The sequence below is a fragment of the Pyrgilauda ruficollis genome, unplaced genomic scaffold (assembly GCF_017590135.1).
Source record: "Pyrgilauda ruficollis isolate IOZ18807 unplaced genomic scaffold, ASM1759013v1 scaffold2, whole genome shotgun sequence".
Lineage (NCBI taxonomy): Eukaryota > Metazoa > Chordata > Aves > Passeriformes > Passeridae > Pyrgilauda > Pyrgilauda ruficollis.
This window is the reverse complement of record NW_024519206.1, coordinates 21030483-21047877: the sequence shown is the minus strand read 5'-3', so window position 1 is coordinate 21047877 and position 17395 is coordinate 21030483. Positions and strand designations below refer to the sequence as shown.

General features: G+C 44.4%; 2 protein-coding genes across 3 annotated transcripts in view; both read right to left on the bottom strand.

Moving 5' to 3' along the window:
* Positions 1–4248, bottom strand: part of NOD1 (nucleotide binding oligomerization domain containing 1) — a 28002-nt gene extending 23754 nt beyond the window's left edge. The window contains exon 1 of one of the 2 annotated variants that reach the window (XM_041466661.1): positions 4207–4248. The gene's annotated coding sequence lies outside the window, so the exon portion shown is untranslated. Of the gene's footprint in view, positions 1–1955; positions 2000–4206 lie in introns of those variants that run through there. The other variant, XM_041466660.1, reaches the window with a different exon arrangement.
* A 1098-nt stretch (positions 4249–5346) lies between these two features.
* GGCT (gamma-glutamylcyclotransferase) lies at positions 5347–15223 on the bottom strand. Its single transcript, XM_041466829.1, has 4 exons — positions 14964–15223; positions 11661–11806; positions 8258–8393; positions 5347–6337 (listed from the first exon to the last, which is right to left on the bottom strand). The coding sequence occupies exons 1-4, from the start codon at positions 15084–15086 to the stop codon at positions 6188–6190; spliced, it is 555 nt and encodes a 184-aa protein (XP_041322763.1). The 5' UTR covers positions 15087–15223; the 3' UTR covers positions 5347–6187.
* Between the last annotated feature and the right edge of the window lie 2172 nt (positions 15224–17395).

The window sequence follows — 17395 nt, the reverse complement described above, 5'->3', positions numbered from 1 at the left end:
AACACTTTAAATGGTGCTGGAACAGAAAGACTTCCTGCTACATCTATGCATAGCAAAATGTATCAGCTGTATGAAGAAACTTGACATATATGATTCTGTTTCACTAGGGCTTTCTTTGTGTTGTTGGGGTTTTTTTTGCAGTTGGGGTGATTTTGGTGGTGTTTTTAAAAACATGAGGCCAGTATGTGACAACATGAGGTCTCCAGCTTATCTGCAAGCCCATCACCTCTCTTTCTGCAGAGTCCCAGCTTCCATAGTGCTTCAATGTGAGTTTTTCAGTGAGGGAACACAAGGTTGCAAAGTCTCTTGTGGAAGGTTCTGTCAGTTTTACAATGCTAGGTTACACACCTGGTATGTTTAAAGGTAAATGCTTATGCAGCTTACAAACAGGCATTGAAAGGACTAGAGTGCATACAGTGTTCTGTGCCTTATCTTGGGCCCTCCAGATGCTGGATTCAATTCCAGTGCAATTTGTGTGACTGACATTGCATCAGTCATGGGGATGCTGGTAGAAAAGACTGAGGCACACATTAATGTGAGACACCTCAGTGTACTGCCTTCCACTTCTGAAAGGGAAAAAGTGAATAAAATAATTTTTCTGAAAGACACCTTAAGGCTCTTACGAGTTACGGTCAAAACAGATCACCTGTTCTAACAGCAACAGCTTGTGAACACATCTGTTTGGAGAAATGAGCAAGAAAAAGGGAAAGACTTGCAAGCTTGACAGAATAGCTGAAACAGCAGAACACCTGAGGAGGAATGGAGACAGACAAGACAGATACCTGAATGAAGCAGGAGTCTGGTACGGGGAAACAACAGGAGAAAGACTTATGGGGAAAAGATTTCTATCTGGGAACAGAATGGACTTCTTGTTCCTAAGAGGAAAAATTTAAAAAACCCCAATTACTTACTGAAGAGGCTGCCAATGATGTTGAAGAGGAAATGTAGTTAGCCATTTTGAGGACAGCAAAGTCCATCAGCTGAAGAAGGCAGGAAACAGACTAGAAGGAATTAAAAAGAACCCAGAATACCTACCCATCAGCTGTAAAAGCCAAGAAGAAAGGGAAGACAGGGTCTTGGCCAAATGAAATGTTGATGGGGATTGAAGTGATATGAGAAGCAACAGCAAGTGTGGCAATCAATGCAATCATAAACCTGTGCCACTGAGAATAAAAAGAGGAAGCAAGATGGGGATCAGGCCAGGAATAAGGAGGGAAATGAAACAGGGAAATGAAATTTGTCATAGTAAGAGGTACAGTAAAAGCATCGTACTTCCAGCAAGGTTTTGTACAACCCATGTCAATAAACTGCAGTGGCACCGATGCCTTCTGCACGAAGGCACTGGCACTTCTATCTCGTGTTTCCTCTGAGCTCCCTCTACTCTCAGCGTTGTGCATTGTCATTTCTACTTTCCCTGGCCCTGGCCTCCACACATCCTCTTTTTACTGAGATCCCCTAGCTCTTTCTTCTAACAAAACTGTGATGCCTGTTCCACTTCCAGTGCTGCAAGACCCCTGACAGCAAAGAATGTGCTGGTTTATTGCAACAATGTCTTATGTTGTAGATAAAGTGGCTGAAGGATCTTACAGAACAGCTAAAACACATTTCAACTTCTGGGTCAGCTAGGGAATTGAGTCCTTATTGAGCTGGCTGCTCCCAAGGAGACTGTGTAGAATGATGCAGTAAAGACAATACAAGGAGCAAATTAATTAACAACTGTCCCTTAAAGCAACTAATTAGAGACCAACCTAGAATATTTCTGAAGAGCTGAAAACTCAGTCAATACTACTTCTTCTGCAGTCTTGCTATCCTGACAAGAACTGTTCCTCTAAATTGCCTGTGAAATAAAGTCCTCTGCTGTTACCTAGTTACCTGCAGCCAGCAGCTGGATTATCTTCAGGATTTACACAGGCCTAGTGGCCAGTTGTGGCAGGATCACAGTGAAGCACACAAACCTGAGTGCCAGCCCAGGGCTAGTGGAGTCCCCATTAGCACAGCCGTCTGTCCGTAGCATTCAAAACACGATCACTCTTCCAGAGGTGGCTGTATGAAAACATTTCACATGAAATGGAGCCTACGCCCTTTGTGACTCCAAGTCAGATTTGTTTCCTGAGAAAAGCTATTTTACAGTGCCAGTTACTCACTACAGAGTCATAACAGCAAGAGAACTGCAAATTTTGGTATACTTGTTAATCTGGACCCTGTCAAGCCAGCATAAATTCAACTTTTTGCTATCATTGGGAGAGACAGAAAAGGGATTGATTTTCCACAGCTTATGTGATGCATGCAACAGCAGTCAGTCTTTTGTCGCCCTGTTCTTCTAAGCCTTCTAATGTTTACATTTTTGTAATGGAGTTTCTCACACGCTTTTCCTGTAAATAATGACTGTTTTGCATTCCTTTCTGGAGGAGGAGAGAATTGATGGACTGTTGGTTTGACCAGTGTGGTTGGAGAAGTGGCAATTTTATCCTCCAATCCATGGTCACTTTTATAACTCTATAAATATCAAAGTCCAGAAATAAATGAGCCTTTTTTGCTTTGGATATCTCAGCATGTGAGTGTCATTCATTTCATGTTGTATTGCAGCAGTCTTTGACTATAATAAGTGAATAAAACACCTATTTCTACACAGCAGCTCTCACACTTAAAAGAACTTCAGCTATTTTACTTAGTTCAAGAACAGTAAAAAACATGCAGAGATCACAGGCAAACAGGCACATGTGCTACACAAAAAGTCTGCATGTTTGATGAGAAGCAATGCAATGTATTCCCAAAGGTACTAAAAAATAGCCTTTTATTATTATAGCAAAAATGGTGCATTGTACAGAGTCCCTGTGCAGATCTTAAATTATTCTGTTTGTGTGAATTAAAGCATACTCATCACGCCCCACTTCACAATGTCTAACTATCATCAGTGATGCTACACATGTCAATAAATGCCCAGGGAGCCATATGTTAACATCACGTTCCTGCAAATCCATTACAACTCATGCTCTTGCATCCCTCTGGGCTCCTAGAGATCAGCATCTTTCAGTGGTTTTCCCTCCCTCCCCTCTCTCCCTCTCTTCTGACTGTATCATAAGCTTTTGTAAGCATCCCTAGTTATTTGAAGAGCAACAGATATAAAAGAACACAGAAGAAATTATTTCTGCCTCCATCTGGTAAAATGACAAGCTTTTCTTTAAAAGGCAGAGGCTTTGACAGAAATATTCACATCCCTCACAGGTTTTGTTCCTACATATCACAACAGATTCCTCTGTATAGAAATATAACTTTATATATAGTGTTTGGACGTATTAAGAAGCCCCTGTCAGGAAGACTTTATGTGGCTTCCTTGTAACCAGCTCCCGGTAGGAAAAGATCAATAAATAATAAGGAGCCACTAGTAGAAAGCAAAGAAACTTCCTCCAATCAGAGAAATCTTGGGGATTTTTTTTTTTAAGAGACAGAGGAGGAGGGGGCAATTTACTGTCGTCTATAAACATGGAACTGCTTTTCTACTGTCATTTACTATTTTCACATTGAACCAGCAGTGAATCCTACACGAAAAGTGCAGCGGATGGAATCACGGAACTGATGGAATCACGGCCAGGCCACGGGGCACCATCCTGCCCTGCGAACCGCTCCCGCCTCCTTCCCTTCCAGCTTCTTTCGCCTTAGGTGGGCAAAGCACCGGGGCCTAAGCGAGTGCCCCGTGACTCCGCGCCGGGATTGGGATCTCCGCTGCGGCTTTCGGGGAAGCAAATGGCTCACGGCCGCTCACGGGGCAGCGAGGTGGCCGCCAGGGCGGGATGCATCCCTCCCACCTCCTCCGTCCCTGGGACGTCGCCACCCGTCCCCAACAGCCCTCAGGAACACCACGTCCTCGCCAGCATCCGGAGCACCATTTACGCCGGGCAGCGCTGCTGTGTTTCGCACGAAGGCGCTGTCCCCACGCCGCGGAGATGCGGGCGCTGCTGCCCGTCCCCGCTCGCCGCTTCCCGCTCCCCGCCAGACGGCGCCGGCCGGGCGGGAGAGACCCTGCTGAGGAAACACCAAGGAGCCCCGAAGTTTCCAGCTCGGGAGCGGCGCATCCCTTCCCCTCCCACCTTGCAAGCTTTTCAGGCGGCACCACAGAAACTTTGCTTTACAGAAAGCAGACACTGGAACCCGGCAGCCCTCCCCCCCGGCAGCCCGCCTGCCCCCCGGCCCTTCCCCGGCACTCACCGCGGCCGCGAAGGGACGGAGGCCAGGGGAGGAGCCCACGGGCGCTTCCCTCACCCCCTCCCGCCCCACACACGGACCCTCCTCCCCAGCGGGAAGCGGCTCCTCCCCGCGCAGGAATGGCCCCAGGCTTCCCCTTCACCAGCATCGCATTCCCCTGCGCACCCGCCCCTCCTCCGCCGAGAGGTGCCAGGGTGTCCCTCGGCAGTGATCATTGCCCTCGGTCAGGCTCCCCCCGCGCAAGGATACTGCAGAGTATTATTTCTGTTTTCTTCACCCATTTAAAGGTTGAAAAGCCCAAGGTGCAATTTAAGAGTAAGGCAAAAGAAGTGGTGCTGATGCAGAGGAGTGCTTCACGCATATTTTTGTACTCCCTACTGACTTTACATCCATTAAAAAACACAAATAGCCAATGGAGGCTTCAGCTGCATTCCCACATCACCAGTTTTTATTTATATCAGCAACGCATTCTGCACAGGGAGGTTGTGGAGTTTTCCCCTCCAGAGACATTCCAAACCCACCTGGACATGTTCCTGTGTCATCTGTTTGAAGTGACCCTGCCTTGACAGGGTGTTGGACTGGATGAGCTCCAGAGGTCCCTTCCAACATTAACAGTCTGTGGTTCTGTGATATTCTCGAGGGGTGCACACTGAACAGGCATGGCAGAGGTTTGGTAATCACAATTTTATTTACTCAAACTAGGCAGTGCTAATATGGAAAGTACCATGTTTTACAGCAGTCACCGTGCCCAACTCTGGAAATAAGCATATTATATCAGGACAGCAGCTACACATACCTGGCAGAAGTTTATAGAAAATATTTTATACAGAGAAGACATGGTCAGTCTGTTATTTTATAATTTGTTTATCTAAGCAGTCACACAGTGACATCAGTTATATCTTACACCTCTCTGTACATCAAGAGAAAAAAATACACTATAGAGAGGATAAGCCAAATCTCAGTGATTTGACATCTTCCAGGTTGTCAATTTTTTCTCATCCCCCATGGACACTGCAGGGGTTGCAAAGTACCATGAAAACAAATACTCCATATATTACAGAAGCTTCCAGTTTTGCATTGGACTGTCAAACTGTGGGGAGGAAAAAAACCAAAACAAACAAACAAACCCCAAGAGGCCAAGTCTGTTCATTTAGGGTTTAAGCGACAAAAAACCCCCACAGAATAAATGTGCTAGGGCTTAAAGGAGACTTTCTGATTTCACTGGACCAAGGCCTAGATAGGCAAACAAGCCAGTCAAAAAGGTAATTAAATATCAAACTAAAATGAATTCTTTAAAAATGCCTTGGTTATAGATAACCAGTTCACCTATGACTTTCACGAGACATGGAAAGGAAGGAAGCTATGATAGTTTGAATGAGATGCTTTGCTGAATATTGTCTTCAGGCTCAGGCTGCCTTTTGGACTTAGCTTTAAAACATGGAAGGAGTTTTAAAAATGCTAGTTTTTTATTAACTATAAAACAGGAACAGGAACTTCATAGCATCAGATAGGTTGGGCTTTAAACCATTAAGAGAAGTAGCAGAGAAAAATGTTTAGGCTTAGAGGTTTGAGTTTGTAGTTATGTATACATAAAACTTTAACAAACACATGACTTTATCCTGCAGCCCTTTTTCCTCAGAAGGCAACAGGTGCCAAAACTCATGAAGATGGCCTTTTCTTTTAAAAAGGTCAGTAAACTGGACATGAAGCACAAATTTACATGCAGCACTGCATGACAGTTACAGAAAGATAATTTCTAAATCTGCAATGTACTTACAGCATGTACTTCAGCATGTAGTCAAGATATACATACAAAAAGAAGTTACCAATGTCAATGTGTCTTCAGACTGCAAGTTATGTCTAATGGTTTACTGTAGATGCACAGCAAACTCATCTTTTCTTGATGAATAAAGCAACTGTTGATCAGCACAGTGAGGAGAGGTATCTAAATCAAGGTGAATGGCCAAGCAAATGCAGAGGCATTCTATGCAGAATTTATTTTGTCTGCTTTAATAGCAGCTTCAATCTCTTCCATGATTGGCACCGGTCCTGCATAGTTATTAGTTTCAATAGCTTCTAATTTCTCCTGATAATCAGCTGGCAAACCATTCTGTTTTGCACCCATGCAGATAACCTATAATTAAAACGGAAAAAAAAAAAAGCCTTCAGTAATAGAAAGGGCAGACTCCTCCAAACAATCACTTGAGTAGGAGGAACCATTTAAGTTACCCAGAGAATTTATTTCAAATAGTGCTATTTGTACCTAAGGTTAGCCAAAGGCTTCTGGGAGACCAGAACAGCATGAACAAAATTACTCTGAAAAGGCTTTTAACTACCCCTGAGATTCTGATGTGGTGCTGAAGTACACAAGACTCTCTAATTAAGCTGTTATTCAGTTATTCCATTCTTTCTTCCAAACAAGATGATAATTTCAGTAATATATGCTGCTTCTCACTCAGGTGTGACACTAAAGTTGGCTGAAAATTTAAAAAGTAGTTATTTTTAAAACTAAGCTGTCCAAAGGACAACAATGAGCACCTAGACAGAGTACAGGAAAAACAGAAACAGACAACTCAGTGAAAAAGCACAGATTCCTTAGTTTGTTACTGCAGCTTTCCTTCCATACATAAAATAAACTGAAGTATTGGTGCAGAAGAAAAGATGTGAGATGTGAGTAAGAGGAGAAGAGGAAGTTGTAGTAACGCAGCTTGAAGGAGACACCAGCAAGGTTGCATATAGAAATGAATATTCTAAATATGCTTCCATGCATTTAACAGCATGCATTTCAAGGATGAGGTGTCTAGAGAGAATGAATTTTGCCACAAAAAGTACATCACAGTAGATGGATGTAGTTCAATCACTATGTGATTATGTCTTTTAAGTTTTTAGCTCTTCTGCCTGGTTAACTTAAACAAAACAAAACAAAACAAAACAAAAACAAAAGAAAACCACCCAAAAAAACCCTGGGGGCACAGGAGAAGAACAGAACTAACAACTGCTCCTGACAGGACCAGGAAGGAATGATAAAGTTGCCAACAGTGGAGGTCTGCACTTTCAGCATACCAATGAGAGCTGACACACAGCAGCAGACTATGTATTAATTCCCTGAAAACCCCTGAAGATCTGTCTTGCCACGAGGTGGGTTGGAAGGGAAGAGGTTTGTGGAAAAGCAGAGCCTTTCTAAGCAAGGCCTCTCTTCAGCAGTCCCACAGGAGTTGGCCTTAGCTGTGCTCCTGGAAGTCAACTCATAGGAGTGAGTTCCTCAGTTTGGAGAAGGTGGCACACTTGGGATTTAACAGGCTCACTCTGGTTTCTGCACTCCAGGTAGGAAAAGGCAGCTGCAGTGATGTCTGTGTAGCAGCACTAAAGCTGCAGCACTCAGACACAGCCACACCACCCCAGCCTGGGCCTGCCCAGATCTCACAGGCTAAGCAGGTCAGGCCTGCTGCGTGGCTGGATCATGTGTCTCTGCAGAGTCAGTGTTGCAGAAGGGTGTTGAAACGCTTCTGCCTCACCAGCCATCAAGGGGGAACCTGCAGTGCTCTGCAATGCTGCTGCAGCCCTGTGGTGTACCGGTGATGTGTCTGGTAAAAGGCGACAGCTGCATCCTGTCCTGATAGCAAGTACTTCCCGAGACAGTAAGGATAATCCACATCCTGGAAACTACAAACCAGGTGCTGTATTTTCCCCACAGAAGCTTCCCTCTGTCTTTTCAGTGGAGTACATTAATTTTTCAAACAGAGAATTGCCACATATATGTGAACAGCATCCTCCAGAAATCCTTGTGCCAATCACAGCTAATTCTCAAGTTAAATAGGGGTTTTCTGTAAGGTATAACTACACCAAAAACCCCAAGCTGATTTAATAGGCCTGTAAGAGCTAGCAATCTCCTGTGATCATCATTACAGCACAGTACATTGCACAAGGACTGTTATACCTTTACAGTAGTCATGCCTTCCATCCACTGTAATTAAAGTACTTATTAAATAGCACAGAAGTACTGCATTATAAACTTCTGTACACTCTTCCAAAATTAAAGTGCTGCAACACCTACCTTTTTATACTGTGGAGAAGGGGGACCAGAGACATAGTCCTTCATCTGGTAGCTTCGACAGGTCAGTACCTTTCCTGCTTGTGTGTGGACATTAACTTCTATTGGGACATAAATGCCATCCTCAACTCCCTCTTGCCTGTAATAGACATATATTCCTTTCATGTCAATTAACCAATCCATCTTTCAAACCAACCATGCAATTAAAAATATGGGTTTATTATAACAGAATTCAAGGCAGGCCACTGGTCTATGCTTTAATGTACTCAAAAGAAAAACAAATGAAGCAAAACATGTTTCAGTGCTTTTTGTGCCAACTTGTTTCATATAAGAAAATAGCTTTTTAGAGAAGAGGCAGCATGCACTTTTATCATTTCAGCTCTGTAAGAAATGATGACTTGTGATTAACCTGCAAAGTCAGAAAGAGAATACTCCTAAACTAATTATTGTGGAAGACAGGTAGTCTGAAAGAGAAACACAAGCAAGATTATCAGAATTAATGAGCCAGACACATGTTCCTTAGCTGCCACTCAGATAAAGAAGCAATTGCAAAGTTTTATCTTGTCCATTGTGTTACATTTTAATAAGGGGAAACTTGCACAACTTGTGCAATGCACTTTCCAATGAATAATCCAAGACACCTTTTAACTTGCACAAGACATACAGAGCAGTAATGAGCTAGGTTGGTGAAAAAAACTATTTGGGTTTTTTTTTTTTGTATTAGCAAAATTATGCTTCAAAAAACAAAGACTCAAAACCAAGGCTACTTATTGTCCTCAACCACTGGCATTTAGCCACCAATAAAAATCTGAGGAAACAATAAGAAGTAAACAAGAAGCTTAAGCAATACAAGAGACTGTATAGCACAATTAATTTTAGATGTACTTTAGCTACAAGTCATAACATGGTTTTAACGCTGCTTGTCCAATATAAATTTGACAACTCACCTTTTTCTCAAAGACTTGCTACCATTTCAAGTTATTTAATGTACAGGATGTGGGCCATGCTAGGCAAGTAACTAGGTTAAGTGCAAGTACAGACTGGAAGCTAACTGCAGATTCAAGGCCAGCAGACTACAAAATAAGTCACATGGTTGTGTGAGAGCAAGAAAACTGTTTAGTAACATCCATCGCTAGACTCTATGAGGCAAAGTCATGATTTAATCTGTAACTTACAGATTTGTAAAGTACAGAGAACAAAAGCCTCCATAGAAGTGACTGAGATAGCAAAACCCATGAATTTGAAGCCAAAGAGTTCTGCCATCTAAGTAAAAGGTTCCCCTCCTATATTTGTTTCCTATATATTACATTGTTTTGTTAGTATTTCAACTAATTACATGCAGCCTTCATTACACATTCCCTCCTCTGCTTCTGGATAACAAAGCAAAGACTACCCAGATTAGGAGGGGTAAAAAAAAACGAAGGTGGGCATTTTATTTTTGGATACATGGTAATTTCAGGAAATAACTTGGTGGAGAACATCAGCTTGCACACAGCCAAAGGATCCCAAGACCTTCAGTAGGAGCACCTGCAAGCTCATCTGAGTGGGTTAGGAATGCTTCTTAGAAGAGTGCTGTTGACTATGACTATAAAAGCCAAGAACACATCCCATTTCCAGTTTGCCTCCCTGGCATCAATGAGGCAACTGGGAAAAAGTAATTTAGTGTCCATGCTGCAGATTTTGGTGGTGTTACAGCACTTGAGTCTCTAGTACCTTATCAAGCATTGAAATTTATCCCCTGCCACACAAATACCAGGGATGTGGAATCCTACAGTATGCCAGCTGTAAACACTGTGTAAACACTTACGGAAGTCAAAGTACAAAATACTGTCCCCATGGAGGGGAAACACAAAAGCAGATGCTGTCAGACAGGATCATCGTACTTGGGAAGTTTATGCTTCAGGAAAGCATGGTCAATCAGGAGTTTTAAGTAAAGGTCAGCAGAAGGGGGACAGGATGTTTAAGTGCTACTGTAAGCAAGAGCAGAGGAACTCAGGAGATAATAAAGCAGGGACATGTGAAGCAGCCCCCAAGCACAAGTATGCCAAGTAGATGCCCATGCCCTCTTGCTCCTCGCTCCCAGCCAGGACAAGAGTGCTCAAGAGTGGCCATTACCATAAGGTGCTAACAGAACTTGGGTGACACTTTGTTGTATTTCATCTTCACCATAGGCAGCAAAAAGCACATTGGAACCAAGTTTCACTGCCAGGATTTTAAGGCTATGTTTGTACACTGGAATTGCAGCAGTATCAGAGGCAAGAGAACAGTACTGAAGTAGTGCTTTCACTGGGCTTATTATGCCCTGCTCCCTTGTTTTCACTAGCCCAGATTTCTACTGAAATTGTCAGTGATGAACTGCTCTGAACAAACAATCCTTGTGCACCAGAAGCACCGTGCTGTGCAGGCACATCTCAAAAGCTGCAACAAGCACATGGCAGCAGGCAAAGTTGTGGAGATTCCATTCCAAGCTCTGTCTTAGACCCTGCAAGAAGTCATGCTATTCCTTGCTTTGTTTAACCAGGTGGTCTTTTAGACTTCAGCCTGGGAGCAACTTGCTCAGGGTTCCTTCAACGGCTCTTAATTACCAGGCACAGGTAGAACATTCTACACCATGCATTGTAAAGGTGCAGGCAGGCTCTCCCATTCAAAGGGGGAAACTATAACCCCAGCTCCCTGCTTGGGTGTTCCCCAAGCTCACAGAAGCGTACATCCTTAGAAGAGAAGACATGTCAAATAACTTCCTCAAAAGGTCCCTTTGCCTGTATTAAAGATCTCTCTTCTGCTGTCTTGTCCATATTGCTTCCTTTTCTGCTACAACTGGAGTCTACAGATGTATACAGACAGACATTGATGTCAGTCTCAAAGGAAATTATCCCTAAGGTAATGGGAAAAATACTACAGGACAAATACAGATTTTAGAATCTTAAGAGAGACAGAAAACTGGGAAGACAGGTTATAAATAATGGGAAAAACACCACAGGACAAACACAGATTTTAGAATCTTAAGAGAGACAGAAAACTGGGAAGACAGGTTATAAAAAATAAAATAAGCATGACCTATCGACTTCAAATCAAGGTCCACAGATTGTTAAAATACCAGAGAGACAGAAAATTGGGAAGACAGGTTATAAAAAAATAAAAGAAGCATGACCTATTGACTTCAAATCAAGGTCCACAGATTGTTAAAATACCTCAAAAGTAGCTTTAGCTTGAAAACAAAGCTGTTTTAATCACAGAAGTGTCAGAAGTCAATACACACACACTGTGAAATAGAATTCACAGATTAAAATCGAAAGCATCTTCTTGATTCCAACACCATAGCTTCGACACAGCTCTTTACCAAAAATTAGCTAATTTTCAGTAGCTCTCTAAAGTAGCAGAAGACAGCAGAAGTTAAGTCACCTACTTATCCAGCGAACTTAGATTGCAAGTGTTCATTTTCCACACTATTCCCCACACTTCGTCTCCAGGGCTCTGAGCAATGGTAGCTGTACCTCCATGCCAGACAGAACTTGTCCTGCCTTGATGATGGCCAAACTCGAGCTTAAAATCCTGCAAATGAAAGCAATGCAGAGAATCAATTTCCACTTGAAATAAGGGCCATTGGCTATTCTTGACATGAAAGGAGCAGCCAAAGGATAGTAGTACAAGTAGCCAGTTGGAGACACAGAAGGAAGAACAGACAGGTGCCACCTGGTGCCACCTACCTCGTGCCAAATCCTTTGCAGGTTTTTGTCATAAGACTTAAATGCTACTGTGGCAGGATCCAGGAAAATAGTAAAGGTATTTAAGTAAGAAGTCTGCAAAATGGTGAGCTTTGGGTCCTGTCCTCATGCACTAATAAGAATACCCAATTATAAAATACCATCCCTTGTATTTTACAATGTTTTGTGCCATCTCATCACTCATCTGGAACATTCTTGGGTATTTTTAAGTCAAGGCATATGTCTCCTTCAGTGAGCTTATTCAGGTTTTTGCAAGTAGAATCATTCTTTTAGAAAACAAGTATCACTTTTTCTTACAAGCAATATCATTATATGGAAAAGAGAACAATGGGTTATTGAATGGTATCAATGTAACTTCTCACATGACTCAATACACTCAGTATCCTCTCCTACTTATTAACCAGTTTGTGGATCCTTTCCTAGCAGTACAGAAGGGAACCACCCCCCCAGTCCAAACCAAGCTTTAAGGAAGACTACCTGCTTAACAACAACAAAAACAGAACTCAAACCTATGCAGCCCCACAGTTTTGTATATTTCTTACAACCACCCTCTTGAACCTATGATTTTGGTTTGAAACATACACATGTACACATTAATATCCCCTCTGAGACACATCACTCACTTGTAATATGTCCTAACAGATACAGGAAAAAGGTTGAAAAAAAATAAAGCAGTTGGAGGCATACACAGAGAACACCTATCAATTTTTGTGTGTGTGCATAAATGAGAGAAGTCTGGCAAAGCCACGCTGTTTACTCTAGCAAAAGTCATCTTCCTGCCCCATAAAACGTCCCTTATTTAACCAATTTCACTAGAAAAGGTTTACTTAGACGCACCGAGTTATTTGCACAAAAGTCCAGTCAAGTCACAGACTGAAGTTACAGATGAGGACAATTAATTGCAGGGCAGCCCCAAGGAAATACCTGGATAGAATCAACAACTCTCACTGCAGTCTCATTTGAAAAAAAAAAAAGAGAAGGGGAAAAAAACCCCACCAATTTTTACTTTATTCCTCCAGTTATATTTTCTTGGACCTGACCTGCACTGGATAGCTGCAAGGAGCTGCAAAAAATCATCAGGCATCACCCCAAAACAGCAACAGAGATCACACAGAAACAGCACAGCTCGCTCTGGTTCTGGGAGCAGGAAACTCTAAGTTACACCATGTGCATCATGTTAAGTCACGTCTAAGTTACGCCCAGCTGCATCAGGCACTGCTGGGAAGATGGGAAAAAACACAGTAGATACTTTTTTGGGTCAAGAAATTGGTCTTTGGTCCTTCTAAGTACCAGTGTAATACCCTTTCTGTTACACATCCCATTTCTTAATAGCTTTTGGCTGAAGATTAACAAAGCTTTAAAAATTAAAATTAGAGGGAAGTTTAGCTAAAGTTAAACTGAAGTTTTTATTTTTTAGGATCCCAAGCACTCGGTTTACACTGTTTCTCCTTTTTTTTAAGCCCAAGTGTAACTAACATAGAGCAATTAACAGGAATCAGCTCCAACCTTCTTGAAGTCCCTCACTTCCTAGCATCAGTGATTTTCCAGCTGGAAGCAAGGGAGGTGTCGGCAGGGAACACAGCAATCGGTCAAAGGCCAGCTAGAGAAGGCAGCCAGCCTGCAGTGGGGCAAGACAAGCTTACTGGCTAACCTGGAAATCGATCTCAAGAAGCCTGCTTTTATTCAAAGAAAGGCACTAGTAGTGTGTGCTTTTCTCCCTGCCTTCCACATCTGATCCTGCAAGGCACTGGGCTCTCAGCATGTTCAGTGGAGGGGTAGCTGAAAGTTCCTCACGCTTTACAGCAGCAGGCCTCAGCTGCCAGGTTGATAGTCCCAAGAGACACCAAGTATCTGATTATGGGGAGTTTATTAATGACAAGTTTTTGGAACTTCTTCATACACTCTAACATAGATAATTTCCTGCCAGTTACACCACGAGAACCTTCAAGTCATCTTTAAGTGGTGTCAGTTGATGCTCTGCTCCTCCAAGCATCCTTCCAGTTGCCTAGATCTGTACATCAACAGCTTTAATAACCACAGGCGTGTGTTTCCAAGCCTACACTAAAGCCAAGGTGATACAATGGCATTTAATAACCCCGGCAGGGAGAGAACTGCCCTGCAGGGTGTATGAAGGTGTCAGCTGCAGGTGTGCAGAGCTGGGTGAAAGCTCCCATCTGCCCGTCACACAGCACAGGCAGAGCTCCTCGCCTGTACCAGGGACGCCTCCCACTAGACTGGTTTGCTCAAAGCCCCATCCAGCCTGGTCTTGATCATTACCTAGGATGGGGCTTCCACAGCTTCTCTGGGCAACCTGTTCCAATGCCTCACCACCCTCACAGTAAAGAATACTTCCTGCTACTTCATATTTCAAAGTGTAAAGTCCGTAGTGCTTTACACACGGGCCGTGGGTCATGGCTGGCAGCCTGGAAGGTTAAGTCCTGTCAAATGACTCCGCAGCAGTGGGACTACCACAAACATTCCTTCTGCTGTGTGCAGCCCCGGCAGCAGGCCCTGGATCAAGAAGTACAGGATAGCCAGGGTTGGAAGGGACCTCCCTCCCGAGATCATCTGTCCAACCCCTCCTGTCAAGACAGGGTCACCTCGAGCAGGTGACACAGGAACGTGCCCAGGAGGGTATGGAATGTCTCCAGAGAGGGAGATTCCACAAGCTCCCTGGGCAGCCTGTTCACTACTCTGCCTCCCTCGACGCAAAGAAGTTACTCCTCATGCAGAGGTGAAACTTCCGTTTTAGTTTACGTCCATCGCTCCTTATCCTGTCACTGGGCACCACGGTACAGAACCTGGCACCATCACCTCGACGAGGACCCCCCGCCTCATCCGGGCTGGGGTCGCCCCAGTGGGAGGGACGGACGGGCTGCAGCACCGCACCGCACCGCAGGCAGCCGCGGCGACACTCGGGCTCCCTGCAGGAATGCCGGGCTCCCTCAGCCCCCCGCGGCCCCGCCAGCCGCCCCCTCACGCACCTGCAGGCGCGCCAGGGCGCAGAGCGCGGCCGAGGGGTTGCGCAGCAGCAGCCGCTCCCGCAGCAGGTTGCTGCCGTACGCGTAGTACAGGAACCAGCAGCAGCTCTCGCCGCCCGGCTCCATCAGCCCGGCCCGGTACGGTACGGCACGGCCCGGCCCGGCCCCGCCGCCGCTTTAACTCCGCCCTCCCGCCTCGCCTTCCCCGCTGCTTCCGCCGCCGCCCGGGAGCCGGCGCGGAGCGGGGCCGTGACGCAGAGCGGCGGCAGCAGAGCCCGGGCAAGGCCGCAGGCGGGCTCCCGGCGGGGCCGTGACGCGGGCAGCAGCGCTCCGCCCCTCCATCCGTCCGTCCGTCCGTCCATCCATCCATCCAATTTGGGTATTTTTGTGTAGAATATCGAAGGTTCCAATAATTTAAAAAGTGTTACGGAAAGCTGGTTGGCTCTCTTTCAGAAGAATGCCATTTTGATACAAAAGAGTATCACTAAATTGCTACGTGCTTCATTATAATCCCCACGTAAGATTTTTCTGTGTAGAAGGAAACGTCCACCTCAGCTTGCAAGGAGCAGCTCAGAGAAAGCCGGATCAGGTGGCACAGCAGGCAGTAAAGCCTGGAAAACCTGCCTGTTCCAGCATCTCAGCTGCCTCCTGAGGGGCATCCTCGGTGGGGAGGAATGGGCTGTCAGCGAGCAGGGCCTGCAGCCCCTGGAACCGCAAAGAGCATCCTGGCCACCTCTGAGATACAGTGATGATCTGTGAATACATTCCATGAGAAGCAAAGTAGAGCAGCTTTCCCAGCTGGGAGCGCTCAGAGCAGAGTGTGATGGGAATGCGTAAAGGTAAAAGGTGAGAAGATGCTGGTGTGTGGGCAGGCAGAGCTGCACACCCATGCATGGAGGCACCTCCTCTCCTTCCCTGACAAAAGCAGTGCTGGAATGGGACAGGAGGAGCCCTTTTCTGCTGGCTGCTGAAGCAATATATAGATATGTATAACACAGCCGTGGAAAGCTGTAATTAGCAATAGTGTAACCATTAATGGTGAGATACCACTCATTAATGCAGGTAAAATAGCCCTCAGAGCAAGCTGGCTTCCTGAGCAGAGGCAGCTGCTGCAGGATTTAGCACAGGATCCCTGGCATCACAGTGCGTGGCCTCTCTGGGCACATCCCCATCCTGCAATATAGAAGGAAAGCAGCTCCTTCCTTCAGTTATGTGTTCAGTACTCCATTCAAGTCCGTGCTTTAGTTTTCCCAACACAGGCATTGGGAAAGACAGATTCATCATGAAGCACGTAAAGTGACAAAAGTGATTCTGATCCTTCCTGACTAGTGCCTTTCTATTTTTAAGGATTATTTTTCTTGTGTAGGAATCAAGTATTGTAAAGTGAGAGGGATTACACAGGTCACAGGAATAGAAAGCAAAACTCCCTCACTCTCACTCTTTTCAATAACCAGTAGCTGAGCCTGTCTTTTGAAAACCTGCTTCTGGTATATGCTTTTAGTCCCTTTTCCCTAAGGACATGCAAACTCCATGAGAATTGTCTCTCTCTCATCTTCCATCAGCTTCTGGACTGTTACCTAGTTTCAACCAGAAAGCAAGGGGTTTCAAAGATATCTAAGTTTCTGCTGATCTCAAGGAAAGAGTCAAGAGGACGGCTGTGAGACAGCAGGGATCTCACGAGGGAAGCTTCCAGAGGAGCTTGTAAATCCCAAGGTACTAAGCTTGCTGGTGAACAGGTTTTCCAGCCTAGGTTCTTGCTGCACTACACATTTGGGCTTTACATGAGCTGTCCCTTGTGAGCTGAGGTGGACATTTCTTTCTAAGCAGAAAAAAACTTACATAGGAGTTGCAGTGAAGCATGTAACAATTGTTACTCTTTAATCTCAAAATGACTTTCTAAAAAAACCCCAACCATCCTTTTGTAACACTTTTAAAGTTACTGAAACTTTTGACATTCTGCTCAGAAAAAGCCATTCTTTTTATCAACACTCAGAGTTTCAACAATTGTGATGATTTTTCGTTCAAAAAGCATGTAGATTTTGAACAAGGTGAAGCTTTTCACCTAGTGCTTTTGTTCTTTTCCATGATGTTCAAATCAAGACTTCAGTGTTATGAGCTAAGGCAGATGATTGACAAATGAGCCCTGATCTCATGGCTGGGTTTGTATACTGGAAAACCTCTGTTAGCAAAGGCAGCTAGAAAAATTACCCTGACATTTGTGGAAAGATAATCAGTGTAAAATACTGCCACTTGCAATTCCAAGTATTCCATCCTTCAAAAAGGCCTTTTCAAATTAAAATCTTTTGAGGTTTCCATTTTCTGCAGTCTGTACTGAATACCAAGCTTATTCTCTTACCAAGAAACATGAGCCAATATTTCCAGGAGCGTGGTTTTGGTATGCATGGTGTCTAGACATAACATGATACTAACTCAGG

Coding starts and splice junctions, on each gene's coding strand:
- GGCT (XM_041466829.1), bottom strand. CDS start 15,086: ATGGAGCCGGGCGGCGAGAGCTGCTGCTGGTTCCTGTACTACGCGTAC. Junction 11,807..14,963: donor GCGCCCTGGCGCGCCTGCAG/GTGCGTGAGGGG, acceptor TTTCATTTGCAG/GATTTTAAGCTCGAGTTTGG. Junction 8,394..11,660: donor AATCTAAGTTCGCTGGATAA/GTAGGTGACTTA, acceptor TGTCTATTACAG/GCAAGAGGGAGTTGAGGATG.